At 42.8% G+C, this 21,785-nt stretch overlaps 1 protein-coding gene across 1 annotated transcript in view; it reads right to left on the bottom strand.

The window, feature by feature from the left end:
• LOC147727785 (uncharacterized) overlaps positions 1 to 21,785 on the bottom strand; it is a 1,253,841-nt gene that overhangs the window by 46,152 nt on the left and 1,185,904 nt on the right. The window contains exon 12 of the mRNA XM_086963180.1: positions 9,917 to 9,956. Within this exon, the coding sequence (XP_086819306.1) occupies positions 9,952 to 9,956 (5 nt within the window). The 3' untranslated portion in view covers positions 9,917 to 9,951. The remainder of the gene's footprint in view (positions 1 to 9,916; positions 9,957 to 21,785) is intronic.

Genomic DNA, 21,785 nt, shown 5'->3' with positions numbered 1-21,785 from the left:
GGTCCCCAACATCAGATACAAGTGGCAACTCACCTGAACAAGCCACATAGCACGACACAGAGTCAACCATGTCACCTCTGCCAGCGAAGCTTCAACTGCAGCCACAACACCGGACTCTCCTGAACTGACCCTCATTGGATACATCACATCTTCACCTTGCCCACCGTATGCCAACGCCATCATCTCAACCACTCGCAGCTGGATCAAGGCCACCGTAGGAAGTCTCCTCAACTCCCTCAGCACCACCACTCCAGCAACGCTTACAGACGATGACACCACAGCGCGCAACCGTCACCGATGGATCTCCAACTGCGCCGACACCCTGGCACACCTCAAGAACGGCACTGCGTCACTACCTTATGCCTGCCTGGTGGCAGGTGTAAGGGTGACGCAGTGGCACATGGATAGGCTGGCCCCATGTAATGCTGGATTTGCATCACGTTTGTGACACACCTGCAGCAATGCGTGACTTTAGCGGAGACAGATACGTCAGGATTTCTGACATATCATTACTTGCGTCATGGAGCGCTGTCAAGTGAGTTCAGTGCATCCATGCTGTCCCAAGAAAGGCATAGTGAAAAGTGTTGCAGCACTGTCTTGTCAAAGCGCTGCAAAACTTTTCATGACTGAGACACAGGAATGCGCAATATCTTATTGATGGTGCGCAGTCCTACCCTGTTAGTTTGCACTAGGGCAGCGCAGCAACATTGCTTGCTATGCGGTCCAGCAACAAAACCTGCTGAAATGAGGCTCCAATGGTTATCTCCATTTTAGAGACCAGATATTTTCTGGTCTTAAAAAACAGCCTCTAGTTGCAGGTAGAGCCACTTTTATTGGTCCCCTGGAATTAAGGAAGCCCCTTCTGAATAGGGAAATCTTGGTTTAACGTCAGATCTTGCAAGGTAGCGCCTCCCTTGCATGTCATTAGTGATATTTATCGCTGACAGAAGTTGCAATCTTTCGAATGGTCTGTCCCTAAAGGTTTTTAGCGTCAGCTTGAGAATATTGCTTTACCGGCAGAAAAGAGCCGCTAAAGCGGCGATATTTCCTTGAGAATATAACCCTCTGCTCCTTTGCAAACCAGTGAGTTTTTCGACCTTTAGGCTGACCAATAATTGTTTTCCTTGCCTACGGCCACCATATAACTCATGTTATTTTATTGGCCTTTAAAATTTGTAACGCTGTAGGGTGATCACCTTTAGACAGACCTGGGTGGTTACTCATGTATACTGTCTTTAATATTGGTTTAACAATATCTGAGAAGCCCAAGTTTGCGATTGAGTTTTCAGAGGGAAGGGGTATAGGTTTCAGGGTATGAATGAGTGAGAAGCACATATCTGACATCCAGCAGCAGTTTATAATTAGAAGACTTAGTTTTAACTGCTCAACTATCTAGATTCCTTTATTACAGTCACAAGGGGGTTCAAGTGAATAAATACATCGCCTTTTGCTGACTGACCCATTTCAGGTTGAACTTACTTCACTGGCTTCCGGCAGATCCTATAGGCTGTAACAAAATTGAGTATCTAGCTCCTTGTGGTTGTGATAACTTTTCAGACCAGGATATCTTACATTTCATCTTGTTTTGTGAATAACACGTCGATAATTCATTTTTCCTTTATTAAAAGAAAAGCACTTTATTCAGGTCAAACCTGCCTAATTTTTTTCACAAATATTATTTAATAAATAGGTCTGTTTTGAAGTAGAAAAGGTTGTTAATGAACTTATTGAGGATCAGAAAAAGAAGGTATAGATTTCTATATTGTGTATTATGTCCATCCCTGGTAATTTTCTGATGATGTTTTCTTTAACTTGCTGTGCACGTTTAACGTATTTAATGTATTCTTATATATTTCTTAATGATTTTTCACCGTGTACTGTATTTCAGCTGCCACCTCGGATTTTTTAACCTTTGCTAATTCAGATTTAAATCTTAAATATGAATCAGCGCCTTTTGGTGTAGTTTATATTTTATGGTTTTAATTAACCGATTAAAGATTATTTTGACTGATTGAACAGATTACATACTAATAATCTGCATTACCCTAATGTGACTCCAATTTCTCAGTACATACCTCAGTCAGTGTGCTGGTGTAAAAACAGGCATGCCTAGAAAATCAATCCAAACACCTGGTGGGTTTGTCTAGGTCCTATATCAACACTGGTTGGCTTACCACTAGTGCCAAAGTAACCACTCAGTATCAGTGCTGGTACGAGAAAGGGAAATCAGAGTAATTAATGTTACAGACAATTGATTACAATTCAAAGAAGGATTGCCTCCATTCAATCTGCAGGAAAACAAGACACACCAACAGGCAATAAAAGGCATCCCTGATCATAAAAGCTTTGCTAGTCGTGCAAGAACACTGGTGAGCCAAAAGGAAGGTTTCCTGAACCAGGTCGGACAGCGACTTACCTGCTGACTACAAACCAGAGCAAACACGAATTCATGCTAGATTAGGCAGAGGAAACAGATACATGAGACAGTGAGTTGACAATTTAGTTTGGAGGAAGTCGATTTTTTGACACTACAGCATCTAACAAATGAAGAGGTCCCATCAAATTGACAGACAGATAAGGAAAGTAAGCAGGACACCATTTCTCTTCTCCAAAACAAACTAGCTACAGGTAGGAGTAAAATCTTCGAACCGTGAGCAAATCCAAACAGTGGCTCCTACATAGTCCAATGAACAATACCAGACTTTGGCCTAGATGAAAGAACTCCAGTGGAATCCAAATCCCCAGGAAATTCCCTGCATCTGCAATGATATGTTCATGATGTATAGAAGATGTCATGAGTGATGTTATATGTGGGACAATTACAAGTGAAGGCAAGGGCATGAGTTATAGTTACTTTAGGGCACGATTTGCAGTTTCCTGAGATAGCTAAACTGTTTTTTAGAGGGTAAAATGTTACATTGTTACTGAATATTTCACCTAACAATAACATTACTTTAAACTTTGTTTTTTTCCAGTGAATTTCTAGATGTTTTTTAACAAAGTAAAATTTAATCACCATGCGCAAGTTTAACCTGCATAAACTCCGAATGTCGTGCACAGTGTCATGTTGGCTGCAGGGCCTGGGACCAACTCCTTGCATGCAGCCACCCCCATGCTGCGCATGGCCTTTGGCCTTTTGGACAAGCCCTTTAAAGGCAGCCAACCCCAAAGTATGCAGAGCATTTGGTTCTTCATGGTGATGGTTAGGCCACAGGGACTTGGCTACTGCATGCAGCCAACCCCATGCTGTGTATGGCTTTTGGACATGCACAGCGTAGGGTTGGCCACAAACCCTGGCCTGTGGCCAAGCCCTGTAGCCAACCCCACAAGGGCAGCTAAACCTACACCAGACATGCCCTTTGGTCGAGAGCAGTGGAAGGGTGGCCAGAGGGCCTGACCCTGGGAGCCCCATTACCCAGATTTTTTTCCAAAGGATGTGGCACAGATAACCCCTCTCCTCAAACCTATCATGGCAGTGGGGACTCCACCACCCAGAGCCAGATATATTCTAAAGGGAAGGGAGGCAATGTGGTTCCTGTCTCCAACCCTCCATAGGACCTTGGTTCGCCATCCCCCAAGGTCTTATTTATTTTAAAGTGAAGGAGAGGCTGCATGGCCCACGTTCATGTGCTTTATTAGGTCTTGAGGACCCTATCTCCCGGACCTCATTTTTTTTAAAGGGGGGCTTACGGCCTCCATCTCCAACCTTTCTTGGGCCCGGAGACCCCATCCCCTAGGGCCACTATTCAAATTAAAGGGAAAAGGGGCCATGCAGACCCCCTCCTCAAACCTTGTAAGGCCCTGGAGAACCCATCCACCAAGGCCATTATTAAAAATAAAGGGGAGGGGGCTGCAGGGCCCTAGTCCCTGTGCCTTCATAGGCCCTGAGTATGAACCCCATCCCCCATGGTCACTAATTAAAATCAATAGAAGAGGACAAGTGGCTCTTACTCCTTGGGAAGAGTTTGGCCACAGTACCCCATCCCTCAGGGCACAGTGCTTTAAAAGGTGGGTGCCCTTGTTCCATCCAATGGCACCCACAATAAGCTCATTGGGGGCTGCAAGGGTTCCCATCATGCAGTGCGAGCCAGCTAATAATGTTGCTCCCTCCGGGCAATAACGATGTTTAGGTCTGTTTCCCCACTCGCATCACGGTGGGTATGGAAACAGATCTAAAGCCCATATTCAGTTTTGGAAACTCCTGCTCGCTGGGAGTGATTTAAGGGGACATTTATCAAAGAGTTGTGTTGCACTTGCACCTTGCAAGGGGATGCAAGGGTGATAAAACTACTAAATCAGATTTATCAAGCCACATGAGGACACCTTCTGTGGCCCTGCATGGCTTGATAAATCTAGAGTAATGCAACACATCACAAATCACTGCATTTTGTTACTCTGCCCCAGGGAGGCGTTGCCAGGGGTTGAGCGTGGGTGTTCCCACATACCCACCCATGGATATTGATGCATTACCTGATTTACCATTACTGGTAGACCTCGGAATGCATCTAATGCTACTCCTCCCTAGTTGAGGCACAAAGAGGCAAAATATCTTTATTTCTCTTCCTAATTTCCTCTTCCTATGTGTGCTACATTCTCTGAACACTCTCAGGAATCACCAACAAAGGCATGGCTGGGATGGAGCACCTCCCTCTCTGAGAGGATGGCTAGTGAAGTGGCATATGAAGGTAGTAAGCTTCAAAGCATGTACCGCCTCTGATATGCACGCAGACTGACCCCCAAATGAGGAAGCTGCCCTTCCCCTGCCCCAGGCACATTTGCACCAAGGCACATGGGAAAATTAGTCAGGAGATATACACCCCCAGAAAGCTAGCTACACCTCTAGGGTGAGCTACCTGGTCTGTACAGCGAAGGAAGGGTTCTGGCATTTTTAAAAGTGCCAACATAGAGGGTTCTGGGTTGAAAGGATGACACATACCTAGGTGGTCACATCAAGGGGTGGATTAGATACAGGGGCAAGTAGCCTATTGGCCACTTGCACCCAAACCCCTAACACCCTAAATCTTCGATTTAAGGGACACCAATGACACCACAACCTCAAATTTATGAAGACTGCAAAGAGGGATAAAGAAAAAACCAGCATCTGTGACAAGAGGAGCTACACAAACCAAAGGCAGGATACTCTGCACCTGTGACAACTCTCCTGGAACTGCATGAGTGTAACTTATCCTGGACCAAAGACCAGAGACTCCCCCAGACAGAGGGATCCCTTCGAGAGCAAAAACTACCTCCAGACTCCCTTGGACTAGTAGCACATGTCCCCTGCAACCACAGGTAAAACCAATGTCCAGGAACCAAAGATTCATTGGCCATCATGCCTCTTGAGGGATTGTCCAAAAGTAGATGGTCCAGTGCACTGTGGGAAATGTAGTTCTGAATGCAAGCAGACTACCGTTTTCCCCCAGACCTCCAGACATCAAAGTATCATCTTGATTACCTTATCACCACCAAGGCGTGTTGGTGACCAGTTCAGTTACCACCATCTTTACTTGACGTATCAACCAGAGGGAACCACAGAGCACCTTCAACCGACCACAGCAATGGCCCTGTTGCTGACCTTTTGCTTCGCTTTCCTCTCCAGCACAGTCTAAGTGGGAAAACAAGCTATCCCGCTGTTCCTGCTTCAATACCGAGTACAGACAGGATAACTATGCACCGAGCCTCTCGGGCTAGGTAAAACTAACTGTTGTGGCTTGTCCCTGGGATCTGCATAACCTTAACCTTCCGTGGGTTCCAAGTAATTAAACCTGTAAATGAACAATTGTCGAAAGTGCTTTTTCCCATTGACCGCAATGGTAAAGGTTTACAGTAGTGAATTGCTCTGATTTATTGTTTCTTCTAAAATCCATAACTCTTGATTATAAGCATTCAATTGTAGTGATTTTAGTGTCTGAATTTCTATAAAAGACTACTTTTATAAATTAATGGTAGATTTCTTTCAAATCATCTTAATTACTTATCCTCCATGTTTGCAACCTGAATTGCTTAACCCACGTTCCTTTAGCAAAGTCTGACTACTCTTTGCTACACTACCAGGACTGATCTCCCTGGGGTATTTAGAGAACTGAGGAGTGGATCATGTGACTCCCTCTCCCTCTAGAAACCCACCAGACCTGGGGGATGGGGTCCCCATGGCCTAAACGGCCCAGGAAAGGGGGTCATGTGCTTTCCTCCTCTTCAACAATGAGCCGAGCCTCAGAGGATGGGGTGCCCTTGACTGCAATTGGCCCATGGAGGTGGGCCGCATGCCCCTTCCCCTTCAGAAATGCATCAGAGCCCAGAAATTGGGTCTTCAGGAAGAAATCAGCCAAGGGGGGAGGGCTTGCATGTCCTCCCATCCATAAAAATAAATGTTTCCTCCCTCAGGCACTGTCACACCCTGATAGAGGGGCGTGAAAAACAAACACTTTTTTATTTTCTATTTTTCAGCAAATTCCCAGGTCACCAGCGAATTTGCAGCAAAATTTAAAAAAATCTTTTGACCCCTAAGGTCTTATTTTTTTTTATTCCCAAAATGGCTGCCACCACTTCCTTGTTGAGGTGGTGGTAGCTAATCAGATCTCAGTTTGAGATCTGTTGGGATTTGCGGAGACTCAGTCCAGAGCTATGTAATGTTTTTGAGCATTAATTGCTCAAAAATTACTGAATGGTTTTACGGTGAATTACATAAAGCACTTTTCTTGACCTAGATCTAACTTCCTTCCAAATATGGCGGAAACCCCTTCAGCAATTTGGCCTAAAGCTGTCTAAAATTGTTATTGGAAAATTAATGGGGAAAATGGTTTCTGGGCCCTCTTTTTTTACTCCGTCCCCGCTTGATGGATTAACCCAAAACTTTTCATGTGCAAACAAGTTTAAAAGTGGCAGTATTGTTAAAGTGTCAGGCAGATTCATCAAATGGTGCCAACATTATAGGCAACACATGAGTAGACTGCTTCGTTTCTTTATGTATATATATGTAAACGTTTTGGCACAGGAATGGATACAATCCCTTAAAAAATAACTTGGAGGTAAAAGGGTGTTTTTCCTTCTTACGCCATCCTCTGGGAGGCACAGCAATTTCATGCAGTTCCAAGTTTACAAACCTTTGTAAATCTGGTATTGCATGAAATCAATGGGTGGATGCATGGGAACGCCCATATTCCACCCATGGAATGCCTCTCAAAAAGAAATGTAACTCTATGCAGTGCAAGTCACTCGAGGGGGCGCAAATAGCCTCTTGTAAATATCGACTGGAATTTTGTGCCATGGATGTGCCGCAAAAGTGGTGCAACCATGACAAAAACAAATGTCCAAGTCTCACCCCTATACTCAAGTGTAATAATCATAAAACATGTGAACATTAAGAAAGGACTAACTACACTGCTGTAATGAAGTGCATACTGCATCGCACATAAACAAAAATAATGTGAAATTCAATAAAAGCAGAACAAAAATATACATTAAACATTATTGACCAAGGGAACTAATGCTTGCAGATACAAACAACTAATGTCTGTAGAAACAAACAAGTTCCATATCATTCATGCTGCTAACAACATCTATAGAAATTAGATAAAATAAGGCTAATTAACTGAATGTATCAAAAGCAAAGTGTAGGCTAAATGGTACCCGCCCCATCATAACTGGTAACCCCAGGTTAATCGCTTCGCTGCGGCTGGAATTCCCCTGCGGTGCTGAAAAACTTGATGTGTGCGCAGTTCAGGCGGCCCCCGGCCGTCCTCTGAACATGCCCACCATGGCATCAAACGGCCGGTGGCCGTCCGATGCACGGAAACGGTTAAGCATACACAAAAACCACCTCATTTACATACGAAGTCCAAAGGGCTGATAAACAAATCACCCAATGGAGGAGACATGTTGACAAAATGTTAATTTTTTACAGTGTCAAGCCACAGCCCCAGTGTGCTTTTCTTATTATACAACAAGAAGACTGGAAAAGTCTCTGGCCACCTTAATAAACTATATAATATTTCTCATTTCCCCAGCGTTATAAGATGACAAACCCACAAAAGCTAAGGTAACAAAAACATCTTATCTGGAAATGTTTTGGCTCTTCCTCAGACACTGCCCCTTTCAGCAAAGAGATTTTGCAGACAATAGGTAGCTTTGGTGCTAGTTCCTAACAGGAGAATCAAAAATCAGGGCGAATCAAGTATGAGATCTCAGCACTTGGCAAGCAACAACTTTCGTGAAGCAGTAATCAAAAACAGACAGCAGGGGGAATTCCTCACCTTGAACATCAGAATATACAGATCCTTCCCTCACCACAACCATCTACTAACTAGCAGTGTGCAGGAAGAACTAAACAGAAGCTTATGTGCTGGTAGAGTCCTTGCTGAATTCCTAAAGTGAGGCCTGCCTTCATCCTCCCTCACTTTAGTGTTTTATCTCCACCTTTCAGCCTCATGATTGCAGTCAATAGACTTTGACTGTCCTGGAAAAATGTATCATCACCCATCGTATACCATGATAAACCAGGGCCATCCAAAATTTATCTATTTTCTTCATATAACCAGACTCGTACCACATAGAGAATCATACTTGACTTGTGCTAAACAGTTCTGAAGGGCCACATAACAGTGGAACTTAACATGAGTGGCATCAGTAGAGTTTCCTCTCTCTGACATAGAGAAAAACATCTGGTCAAACGATTGATTCACAAACCTTCATACAGTGCCAGCAGCATTTTAGGCAAGGTATGGATGATAGTCCAACACCCTTCATGAAGGAAGGCTTTGTGTTTACCACCACGTTAAAAAACTGTTTCTGGGATGGGGCTAGGCCTCTTTGTGTTTGCTGGATTAGTATGATGTAAGGGCCACAAAATATGGTCTTCATAACAGTTATTGACACTCAGGGAACAGTCACATTCCCATCCCAAAAAATAAATAGCCACCAAATCAAACTAGCATTTGCAATGCATTTTATTTATGTTTTGGGTTTTAAAATCTAAATAAAGGCATTGTTATTTACAATGCCAATAGCTTAAACTCTCTTCAATTTGAGACCTATTGCATTGCAAATGCTTTTTTAATGAGGAGACTGGACCAACCCATGACAAAGACTTACAGGAGGAAACAAAGAACTCTGCATTCCCCAACCCCCGTCCTATTACATAGTTCTTCTTTTCCCGCCCTGTCTTGTAAATCGAACGCACAATTGAGCCAAAGCTGCGGCCTGCTAGGCCACACCTGGAGTGTGGGGAAGCCTGCTGCCAGGTCCCTAAACTGCACCCGCCAATCTAGGTTTGTCGGCACTCACTGTTTTAGTCTCCTTTGTCTCCCTGCCTCCCCAAACTCCCAAACTCCGACCCCAGCTATTCCTTTCAGAAAGCCCCGGCTCGGGCAATCTGCCCTTCGAGTAAAGCAGCCACTTATTAGGGACTGGGCTAACTGAAAGAGCCAGGAAACAGACCAGCATGTGCCGCTTCCTATCTGCGCCAGCCCTAGAGCCTATTCCATGGTGCTTAGGCAACAAAAAAAGTAAATGAATTTAACTCTCATTGGCTTCCCTGTAGCAATTCAAACAAAAGTGCAAGCAACAATGACCTTTTCCAGTGTGGTAGGTGTCAGTGTCAGATTCCGCCCGAAGCAAGCAGAAGGGGAACAGAAACGTGTGTCTTCCCTTGAAGCCAAGACATGCAGAGGCAGGAGCATGTTAATATTATAGCAGTGTGATGTTAGTGCCAATAAAGTGCCAGGCAATTTCCAGAGACACTTGTTTCAGGGTGCTTAATGGGGATGTGTACGTTTTGAAGAACAGGGTGTTAAAAAATACATAAAAAAGACTTGACACTAACAAAAATGAGCAACATACAAAAGCTGGTTAGTACAGCCGCAGTGAAATGAGCTAGCAGGCTGGTCCAGGTACCGCCTGCTGAAAGAATAATTCTTACCTTTTTCAATTACAATGAAGTGACCTCTATGTATTCTAACCTAAAGATAAAGAACAGAAACAGCATCCAGTAAATAAACACAAAGCATGCCCATCAGTTACCTATTAGGAGAAAATCAGACATTTTTGGAAAATGCTCCAGAAAGAGACCTTCAAATTTGAATTGTAAAACAAAGAATACTATTGATTATATACATTTAAATACAGTTGCATGCTACATACATTAAATAGTTATTAAAATCAAAGAAGAACCAGGCCTCGCCTCCTCAATGATAATGATAGGGGATAAGGGAGCACGAGTGACCTTTCGGATTCGGTCACCTCTTTTCAAGCACTCGTGTTTGTGGCCGCAATCATCCACCTTGCAGTGAGAGAGCTGAAGGGTGCGTGGCCACGCTAATTGGAAACAGATAGCCCCTGGCAACCGCTGCTCGCCCCCGCAAGGTGGATGCAGCCACAAGCACGAGTGCTTTAAAAGCGCTGACCGATTCCAAAAGGTCATCTCCTAGAGTAGCGCATGTGCGCTGCCTAGGCGAGACCTAAAAACTACATAGTGTTAAGGATGCATCTGAAATATTTTGGACATGAAACAGCACCCTTTAATTTAAAAAAGAAAAGTCACAGATTTGTTACCATCTGGAAAAAAGTACTTGACTATTCATGCAAAGGATTTTTCATTTCTTTCTTTCCATATAGAGTAGAGAGCTCTGCCTTTGTTTTTTTTATTTGAGGGAAGTATTTGAAGGTCCACATGTTTTTATTAAGTGGATTCTTGCAAATCTCTGCAGATTTCATGGGGAGCAAATGCTCTAGTATGAAAATATTAATATTTACATAGTCTACATGTAGGCTGTCCGGTTTTAGGTTTAAACCTATAATACCTGATAAAACCCCACCAAAAGAAAAATAGCCCTCACCAGTGTAAACACATAAACACTGAAAAAACATCTTTGCAACCACAAACTGAATGCCATTCAAAGAAAGAAAAAGGTGAGTGAAAGAGTCATTTTTATTTCTTCCTGAAGGGAAAAATACAGTGTAACTTTGTTACATAAGGCATCAGCAAGAAAGACTGGGCTAACATTATTCCTCTTGAGTTATGTTGTTTAAGGATGTCACTAAAATATTGTTTCTTCTTCCTTTTGTTTTTTTCAATTTTGTGGTCTTTGGTCTAAAGATACAGGGTTTAGAAGCCTGTTTTAGGTCTTATTTAATTATTTTATGAACTGTAGAGAATCAGGAAATGCATTTGATTCTTACGCTGATTGGTAAAATGGCTGGTTTCATACGTATTGTTCCCAATGTGTACTATCACATTTACCCACGAACAAAGAATGGGGTGAAACCCTTTGATACATCAGCCCCCTTTTCTAGAGAGTCAATATTGATAGTAGATGAATTGCCAAATACCCTTCGCTTTAAACATTCAATGCAAAGTGTAGTGCCAGGTATATGTGAAAAGAGTGTTGTCACCAAGCATCTGGGAAAGTAGAGAAAACAGAACACCAGATGTCTAGAAAACATGGAATGCAGTGTTACTTGGAATGCTGCTGCTAAAAGTTCTTACCAAGTTCAAGAAAGATTTGAGGATATTGTTTGTATTTGTAGTTATTCAGCTACATATATGAAAACGTTGTGTGCTGACCTGTCAAAATCAATACCTGAGCAGAAGTGCTTCCCTGTAAGAGATCCTTGCCATATGCAAGATGGTATGGTGAAAGCATCTTTACAATCTTCAGAGTTAATGAAAAATGCTGTTGACTTTGTAGTCCATTCTGGTGCACTGTTTCATTATGCGCAGGAACTAAAACACAAATATTTCTCATTTGTGCTTTGTGTGGCATCAATTAAAGATTAATCCCAACTGTGTCATTTTCCCGGTGATTCTCGGTCCATGTGGCGACAGTTTACAGAATTTGCACTTATTGATGATGCCAAAAGTCAAGAAATGTGAGGATCTTTGGTCGCATATTTATACTGATGTGAAAAGAAGTACACTCTACTGCATTCCTAGATTTTTATAGGAAAACATGATTTCTGTATTGAACTTAATGAAAAAACTAGAGCCTGAAAACATCTTTGTCTTCCAAGTGTTCATCGTAATTAGTGATATGTGAAACATCTCCTTGTGAGTTGGCTAGGTGACACTTTTAGTGACTTTGGCACTGAAGCATGTTCCATGTTAGAATCCTTGCCACTTGGTAAGCAGAGAAATGTTGAAGAGAAATTCAGGAAATTACATTTTACAGTGTGTGAGAAATGGCTGGCAATGATGAATAGAAATGTCCCTTCACCAACCATGGCATTTGAAGTCAATGAAGCCTCACTGAGGTACTCTGTACAAGTTCTGGATCCTTTCTGTAAATGGGAATTTTCTACAGACATTCTAAAGAACTGCTTAATTTTTAACCGATTCGATAACTGAGGGCCTATGCGCCCAGTTCAACGCATGTTTTGCAGAACCTGTCCTAGAGATTCACAATATTCAGGTGCACCAGTATTGGAATGGAAACAATGTTAGTGGCCAGAGTTAGCAAATTGTGTTCTGGCTGTTTTGGCCTTGCCTGTCTCAAGTGCCAATGTTGAGAGGGCCTTTTCACAGATAAATGTTTACATGGGAAGGAAAGAGCGGATGTGCATGACCAAAGACTCTCTAAAGAAGTATTGCGTGGTGTACTACAATAAATTTGATTTTTGAAAAATGTATTTGAACCTCCTACACACTGTATGCACACTGATTATACACATGCACTATCAGTTCAGAAAGCAAGCAATAATAAAAGCAAAACATTATAATGTTTATTAATACTACTTTCATAGACAAGTTAATGGAAATCATCACCACCGACGCCAATACTGAAACTAATAACATTGTTCTGGGGGACTTTAATTTACACTGGAATGAGAACGATGACAAACAGGTTAACGCTCTGAAAGACCTTCTAACGGAGTTAAATCTTAACCAAGCATGCACACAGCCAACACACGAAAAATGAGCCACGTTAGACTGGATAATATAAAAAACCAACTATACTTCAATTCTATCAATTGAGCCGTGTGACTGGTCAGATCACCATGCCATAACCTTCCTGATAAACAATATGAAACAGAACAAGACCATACAACCTACCAGACACAAGAAATGGATGCGAGATACTAAAGATCCGAATATAGCATTACTAGTAGAAAGCTGTGAGAAGAAACGGAATCCACCAAACAGCTTACAGAACGTGGAGGAACTTACAGATCATTACACTAACACAGTAACGAATATAGTCAAAACCACGATGCCACTAAAACTGAAAAGAGTCACAGAGAAGGTGAAAACCCAATGGTTCAGTGAAACACTGAATGAAGAAAGGAGGAAAGTAAGACTAGCGAAAAGAAAATGGAGGCAACACCCATCATCGCCCGAACTGAAATCCCTCAGAAGAATCAGAAGCGAATATAACAAAAAGATACTAAACTCCAAAAAAGAATTTATCAGATCTGAACTAGATAGCGCCAAAAACAGACCTCGGAAATTATTCGAGATTCTAAAACAACAATCCAATAAATTATCTAAAACCAGCAAAGAAACTACAAAAACGCAAATAAGCTGTGAAGAATTCTCAACATTCTTTACAGACAAGGCCAACACACTAGAAAGAGAGCTCAGGAAAGAGGCTGACAACATTGGCAATACGGACAGCCAAACACGCAGCACCGTGGAAAACACCCACAATAGGACAAAAAATAAAGCACAATGGGTTAACTTCAAACTACTTGATCAAAGTACCATAGCCAAAACACTATCAGACATCAAACCTAACAACCACTATAGTGATCCACTACCCTCAAAATGCGTCAAAGAAGTAAACCATATTGTGATCCCCATTTGGACAAAAATAATAAACGCCTCTCTATCACAAGAGATACTTCCAGATTGCCTAAAAACAGGTCAAGTCGTCCTCATCATCAAGAAACCAACAGCGGACCCAACAGATCCAAATAACTTTCGCCCAGTGACCAACATCCCTATACTAGCCAAACTGATAGAGAAATGTTTACAAAAGCAACTAAGCCAACACATAGCCAATTTCTCGCTACTAGATGACTGCCAATCAGGATTCAGAACAGGACACAGCACAGAAACAGCGATCCTACATATTGTCGATGACGCACTACAGGCACTAGACCGTAATCAGACATGTCTACTTATCCTCCTTGACCTATCATCAGCATTAGACACTGTAAATCATGAAAAATTACTGAACAGGCTGCATGATAGGATGGGACTGGCTGGAAATGTGCTACAATGGTTTGAATCATGCCTTCAGAATAGAACACAAAGATTCCTGGTCAACCAATCACTCTCACCAGCATGCCCTAACTCAATTGGAGTCCCTAAAGGCTCTACATTATCGCCTTCACTGTTCAACCTTTACATCAAACCTCTCACGGAAATCCTTCGAAAGACAAACATTTCCTATCACATGCACGCGGATGACACCCAGATTTACATTAAGATCACATCCAGGGAAGAGATCTTGAGAATGAATGAGACCTTAAAAATGGCATTACAATGGCTAACTGATAATCATCTGAAACTAAACGCACAAAAAACTGAATTCTTACTAATATCACAACCAAAGAAACACACAGAAGTGAAGGAATGGTCCAATATGATCACAGCATTAAACTGCACCCCTATCCTAGTTGGCTCAGCGAAAACACTAGGAATCACACTAGATGAGAAACTAGACATGAAAGCCCATATCAACTCAATGGCAAAAAGCGCCCGCTACCATCTGAACTACATCAGAAAAGTGAAACCATTCATATCTAAAGCAGATCTCAAACTGCCAGTTCAGTCGCTAGTTATCGCGAGGATTGAATATGGATGTACGACACTAGCAGGGCTACCAAAAATTTCAACAGCACCACTGAAGGCTTGTCTCAATGCAGCCGCAAGACTGATCACCGGATCAAGGAAATTTGACCATATATCACCACACCTGAAAGCATTAAACTGTCTACCATATGAAGCCAGAATCCAGCTAAAAATGGCATGCATAACCCACAAAGAGCTCCACCACAATACACCCAGCTACCTTGCTCAGAAAATCAAACTATCTGGAGGGAACAGACCGGCCAAGAGTGTAAAGGAGCTTGTGTTGAGACCAGCCATCTTCCGGAAGAAGAAAACGTACGACAGAGCTTTCTCAGGAGCAGCCCCTAGAATCTGGAACTCACTTCCTCCAAACATTAGAAAGATTGAAGACACAGCATCCTTTAAGAGGGAAACTAAGATCTTCCTAATGAGTAAGTTCCTCCCATAGACAAGGCGCGGGACAACAGAATTCATGTTCAAGGAATGGAACTGAAATATACACAGGAAATAGACACTTAGGATCGATCGATTGTGTTACACATTATATTTTGCTATATACTAACCCTATGTCATACTCTATGTATATATTCTTTGTAGAAATTTTTGTTGGTTAAAACATTTTAATTGATATTTTTTCTCTATTGACATATATATACCTTCCTCATAATATTGTGGAAATTACTACAACAATGCGTGACTATATCTACCTCATGTAATGTGAAGCGCTTCAATACCTAAGGGTCATGTTCGCGCTATACAAAACTCTTAAAATAAATTAAAAAAATAAATAAACACTGGAAAAACACTGTTTCTGTTGTTTTTAATGGTGTGAAAATTTGTAACCGCTGATAAACACTGTTTTTTTAAGATATTGAAAACACTGAAAAAACCCCACCAGATTTTACCAAAAATAGAAACTGAAAACAGGAAAGCCTATATATACGGCAACACTTAACCTTGGAATTCTGAAGGAGCAGTGGTATGGTTTGGTTAGGGGATGGAATGATTAAGCTGGGCAATGCTAAACTGATTTTCTTGAAGAAACGTACAGGCTCTTTGTGGACACTATTATTTGTACAGCAACTTGTCATCTTATTAAAACTTCAATAAAATACTGTTTGAAGAAAAAAAGAAACCTGTAAGTGAACATGAACTTCAGCCTTTAACAGCGCATCAGCGAGCCCTAGTCACAGGAAATGCTTTCTGCACAATGTAAAATCTATGATGCTTATTGTTATTTCTGCATTACCCACATTAAGTAAACCACATCACTAGAAGTGCTTTATACACCATGCAAACACTTTGATGTATGTTTCTTCAACAAGGTGTTCCATAGAGGTACCAAGGCACCCGGTTATTGTCATGCCTTACCCACATTTTGTTAATGGACTCCATCTTGATGCCCCATTATTTTTACTGTGAAGACCGCAGGGAATTAAAAATATCACTGCAGGACAACACATTTATCTTTGTATTTAGGACTATGTCTCATTCGTCTTCAAAGCACTTATCTGGCTACCCACAGCCAAGCATGCAACCTCCAAGGCGTTCTGCATTATCATCTTTAGCAAGTTTTTCCAACATCCAAGTTAACTTATAAAGAAACAGAAACTAATCTCTTCCCCAGAAAGGTAAACTAAGTTATATTCCCTTCCTAAAAGAAGGTAGTGATCTGTTGCACCTGCTTCTCCACTCAGGCATAAAAACAATGAAAGTCTCCTGTCAAAGACAAAATGCATCGATGACCACCTGGAGTTCTGAGAGGCAATGAAGAATTGGTGTTTTCCCAAAAGTTGATGAAGGGCCCACTAAACAGCAGAAATTACGATTCACCCTCACGACTAGGCCATGGATGCCACCTAAGTGAGGACCATACCAATTCCAGAAATAAAATAGAATAGAACCACTGTCTATTAGGCATGGGGACATATTCAACTATCTATCATCTGCTCACTTCATAGCTCATCAACACTTTCACCATGATATTGTGTGAGAAGCCTCTGCTAACTAAGCTAAGAATGGTAATCTGTATTTTAGAGTGGGTGTATGAAAGGTTATATTGGGATGTGAGGAGGTGCATTAGATATTAATTGGATTATGTCATCATTGATGCCATTTGAGATATTATCAGGGATGTCATCAGTGATGTCACTGACCATGTAATGAGTGATGAAATATGCGACGTCATCAGCAGTGCATTGCGGGGGCGTGAGTTATAGTTAGCTTAACTTACTATAACGGCTGAATTTCTCTGGTTTACTATGAGTAAAATCTCCAACTAATTATAACATCCCTGAAACCTGTGGGGTTTTTTCAGTGAATTTCTAAGGTTTTTTAAAAGCTAATTTCTAACTATAACGTTCCTGAAACCTATGTGTTTTCAGTGAATTTCAACGCCTTTACGCCAATGAGGTCATTTTCTCAGTGGCCTACCCTCTTACTTCGCTGCCGATGATAGTGGATGATCTGAAGGCCTTTAGCCAGGTCTCAGGCTTTAAAATAAATATGCAGAAGTCCCAAATGCTCAGTCTTACCACTGCACAAGCGACAGTCGATACCTTACAGGTGCACTTTGCTTTTGACAGAGTGGCATAGGCTATCACTTATCTCTGGCTGGTTCTTTACAAAAACCTGGCTAAAACTGCAGAAGTGAACTATATGACTCTCCTCTCTCACATCCGCAAAAAGTTGACCCGCTAGTGGTGATTACCTTTGACGTGGTTTGGGAGGCTGGCTGCTGTTAAAATTAATGTACTACTCTGGGCCTTATATCTCTTTCAAATGCTTCCCTTACAGCCCCGTCGCAGTCGTTCCAACACATACAAGCTGAGATCGAACACTCCGATTTCTCCCCGCCTGCAGAAGTCCCTACTGCAGTACCCTAAAAGGGAGGGCGGCCTCACACTCCCCTACATTTCCCGCTATTTTCAGGCCTCACTGGTGGAGTATTTCATGGAGTGGAATTGTCCTATGACGGAGAAGTATTGGGTCTTCATGGACCAGACGGTAGCGGGCCACCATATCTGGAGGGAGGCTTGGCTGCTGCGGTCCGCCCGTACTTGGGGGCTATATTCCTTATCGGTTACTCGCCCAACTCTGCTCACCTGGGATACGGATTCCTCAAGGGCTAACCTCACCACTTTCCCCTCACCGATGACCCCGATCTTCTTAAACCCTGACTTCCCAACCGGGATGGATGGGAGGGTTGGCCAACATGGGCTGGAGGGTGGGTGTAACGCCTGGGACATCTGCTTGAAATACAGGACCTCAACCCTTTTAAATAGTTTCAAGTGAACTTCAGCCTTACTGACTCTGATCTCTTTTACATACACAAATGATGCACTGGGTATCCAGCACCACAACAAGATCCTTGGCCATTAGACCTATGCTGCCGTTCAAGAAGGGGCTCCTTTACAAAAAAGATGAGCACAAACTTATCTCTGAAATATACTCGTTACTCTTCATGAGCGCTGAGAAGACTCGCTCTGCAGGTCAGAGGCGCTGTAAAGGTGAGCTGGGATGCACATTATAAGACAAGGACTGGGAGCATGTCTTCTTTAGGGCCCACCACACCGCACACTCCATGGGGCATCCTGAAACTGCATTTGAAATTGTATCCTACAGGTATCACACCCGGCCCGCCTAGCCAGGTGGAACCCTCAATGTGATGGCCTCTGCTGGCGTGGCTGCGGTAGCCCTGGTACCCACCTCCACCTATTGCACAACTGTCCAAAGCTCCCAAGATACTGGGAGAGTATACTTGATGACATAGATAGGGCCTTTGGCACCACCATTCGTAGGTTTCCCGATTATACCCTCTTAGGACTACCCAACGCCCTGACCTTCCCCTTGCGCTCTACCAGAGGTAAATAGATGGTGCTAGAGCTGAATGCTGCACACCGGGTACTGTTAGCGGGATGGAAATCAGACAGGATCCCAGAGCATACGCAATGGCTACATCAATTATGGTACCTTTTATGCATGGAGAGGCTGTTAATGGCTACCCTTGGGAATAAATCTGAGTATGCTAAGATCTGGGCCCCATTTATTTCCTTTCTATCCACTGAATCTCCGGATTCTGAAATTGATCCCAGAGAATGGTGTGGTAGCATAGTGCAGTCTATCTTTGAAGTGATTCATGACCGTCTCTAGCAATGTGGGTTATCACATCCATTAGTTTACAGGCTTTCTTTTTATTTTTGCTCACTGAAGAGGGGTGGGGTGGGGGTGGAGGATGGACTTTGGTTTTTTTTCTGATGTTCTTTTGTTCTCCTTTTTTAAATGCAGACCCACTAGCACTTAATGGTTTGTTTCAGGTTTACGGTAGGCTGCTACTCATACTCCCCACAGCGCATTGGAGTCTGCTACTATCCACCTATTGTGGACATTAGGCATACCACTTATCTTTCTTTATAAACGCTGCCAGCCCTGCTCGGGTTGTAGGCGACATGTTGTGTATCAACCTGATAGGGTGAGTCTTGATCCCACTGTCTGTTCTCCTGGCTTGAATACGACTCTGCTGGCCCACTGGGTTGTAGGTGATACTGTAATGTATTTTCACATTAAGTGTTCTGCTAATAAAAATTGATTTAATACTAAAACTGTCACTAGAGAAAACTTTGATCCATCGCCAGCAGGAAAATGATTCACCAGATATATCTTGACACTTTAATTGTTGCTGAAAATGTAGATCTTGGGTATCGCTTTGTTTGCCGTAAGTTCGCAGGGTATGCCCAGACGTGGGTCCCTATCTCACTTCACCACTGGATCCAAGCTAGCATGGCTAATGACGGCTGATTAGCCAGAAACCGGTCCCAGGATACTTGTTTCCACTCATGGGAAGAGATGGCTTGGCAGTTCAGGCTGAACTGTTCCCTTGAGGCACACGGTCAGACTGATTTGCATATGGCCATGCCTGAACTGGGTTGGTGGAGTGAGCTAAAGAATGATGATGGGTGGGACCCAGATCAGTTGACTGGGGGTGAGTGTTTGATTTGTTCCAACACTCAGTTCATCATCCCCTTTGGTATCGCTTTGTTTGCCCTAAGTTAGTAGGGTATACCCAGACGTGGGTCCCTTGCTCACTTTGCCACTTGATTCAAGCTAGCCTGGATGATGACGGATGATTAGCAAGAAACCGGTCCCATGATGCTTGTTTCCGGTCTAGGGAAGACATGGCTTGGCAGTTCAGGCTGGACTGTGCCCATGAGGAACAGGGTCAGACTGATTTTCATATGGTCATGTCTGAACTGGGGTGGTGAAGTGAGCTTAAGAATGATGATAGATCAAACCCACATGAGTTGACTGAGGGTGAGTGTTTGATTTGTTCCAACGCTCCGTTCATCACCCCCTTTGGTATAATGTTTAACACAAGGCAGCATTTCAAATTTAGTACATCAGATTATGATTACATCACAGCATTTATAAAAAGGGGCAGCTTTCAAGTAAACTTAAGAATATTTATACCCTTCATCCCCCATCGCACCATGACGACAATGCTGTTAGTGTATTAAGAGGCAAGTCAGCTATCATATGCGCACACTATATGCACAGCAGGCGGGACCAAGCCTCCTATGTACCTGTTAATAGCTGGAGAAAGAGACCCAGTTCTGAAGCAGGAGCAGCTAGGCTATGAGCAATATCCAGCCATGGATGGCCCTCATCTGCAGCCCCTTTACCACAGCTAAGGCATGGATAGCATGCCCTCTGTTGTGTTCCCTGCCTCAGCGGGGCTCAGTATATATTTTTTATCTATTGCGCAGGGCCCCATCCTTTGGCATGAGTGATCTGGTCCTAGGGCACCAATCTCGGTGCCACCTGAGCAAGAGCCAGCCTTGGATTTGCAGCACCAAGTACCTTCACACAGAATATCACAAAATAGATAGTTTTAGAGCTGTTGCTGGGGTGCTGGAGGAGTAGTCTCAGACCAGCTGCTTGCCTGGCTTTCTGCACCGCTGGACAAGGTCCACGAACTAGAGGCCTTGCAGCGTGGTGATTAGGGGAGGCACGAGGGATGGACCTTTAGGTTGAAAGGAAAGGGAGTGCGGAGGTAGGCTAATACAATTTTACTAGGGCAGTCATTGGTAGCATATTGTGTGCTGCTACTGATTGAAGACCTGCGTTGCTACTGTTTTGAAAGCTTTATAACATTTAACATCACCTTTTAAACTAGACCTAGTGTTACAGTTTATCCCGCTTTCAAAACAGCAGCAGTAGAGTGTGGGTGTGAAGTGTTCCCCCGGGAGGCTGGAAACTTGCAGGTGGAGTCACCATCCGAGAGCAGCAGCATATTACAACCAGGCTTACTCTATGAGCCACATGACATCTTACAGGCAGGCTAACTCTATGGGCCTGATAAAATGTGGTAGGGGGCACTAGTTGATCCGCAGGTGGTTGTTTAGAAACCCCTGCCCTAGAAGAAGCAGATGACAAGATCATCATTAAAAACTTAAAAAACCTTGTGTATGACGGAATAACGGAAGTGATAAAGCAAATATCACAGACTTACACAATATCATACTGTGATATCAAAGAAGCATTAGGAGTCAAGTTCAATCCGATGCTGACTGTAGACTGTTCAAGATACATTTTCAATCAAGTGAAACATCAAGTTGGTAAAACAATGGATGATTTTGTTGAAAGACTTGACATACTTATCAAACACTAAGCTTAATGAGTTTAATGACGAAGAAGCCATGCGCCTCAGAGTCATCAATGGCTGCCTTTCAGTCATTCAAAAGACGCATGTTGAGGGAGATGCTCAGTTTAGAGAAAATACTAATGGCTGATGAAAGAGTGGATTGAAAAGCTGCTGACATGGAAGCTGGAAAGGCAAAGAGGGAATCTGCATTTATCATGAAAAGAAAGCACAAGGTAGACTCACGCAGGTTGATGTCCTCAAAGAAATAAAAGTTAAGTTTCCGATGAGGGGTTTTTGTTTCCCCAGGAGAGTAAGTTCGAGTAAATTCCCAGTCATAGGACAAAAGTGCAAAGATTA

This window comes from Lissotriton vulgaris, chromosome 3_1 (genome assembly GCF_964263255.1).
Source record: "Lissotriton vulgaris chromosome 3_1, aLisVul1.2, whole genome shotgun sequence".
Lineage (NCBI taxonomy): Eukaryota > Metazoa > Chordata > Amphibia > Caudata > Salamandridae > Lissotriton > Lissotriton vulgaris.
The sequence above is the reverse complement of the archived record's forward strand: the minus strand, read 5'-3'. Positions and strand labels throughout refer to the sequence as shown.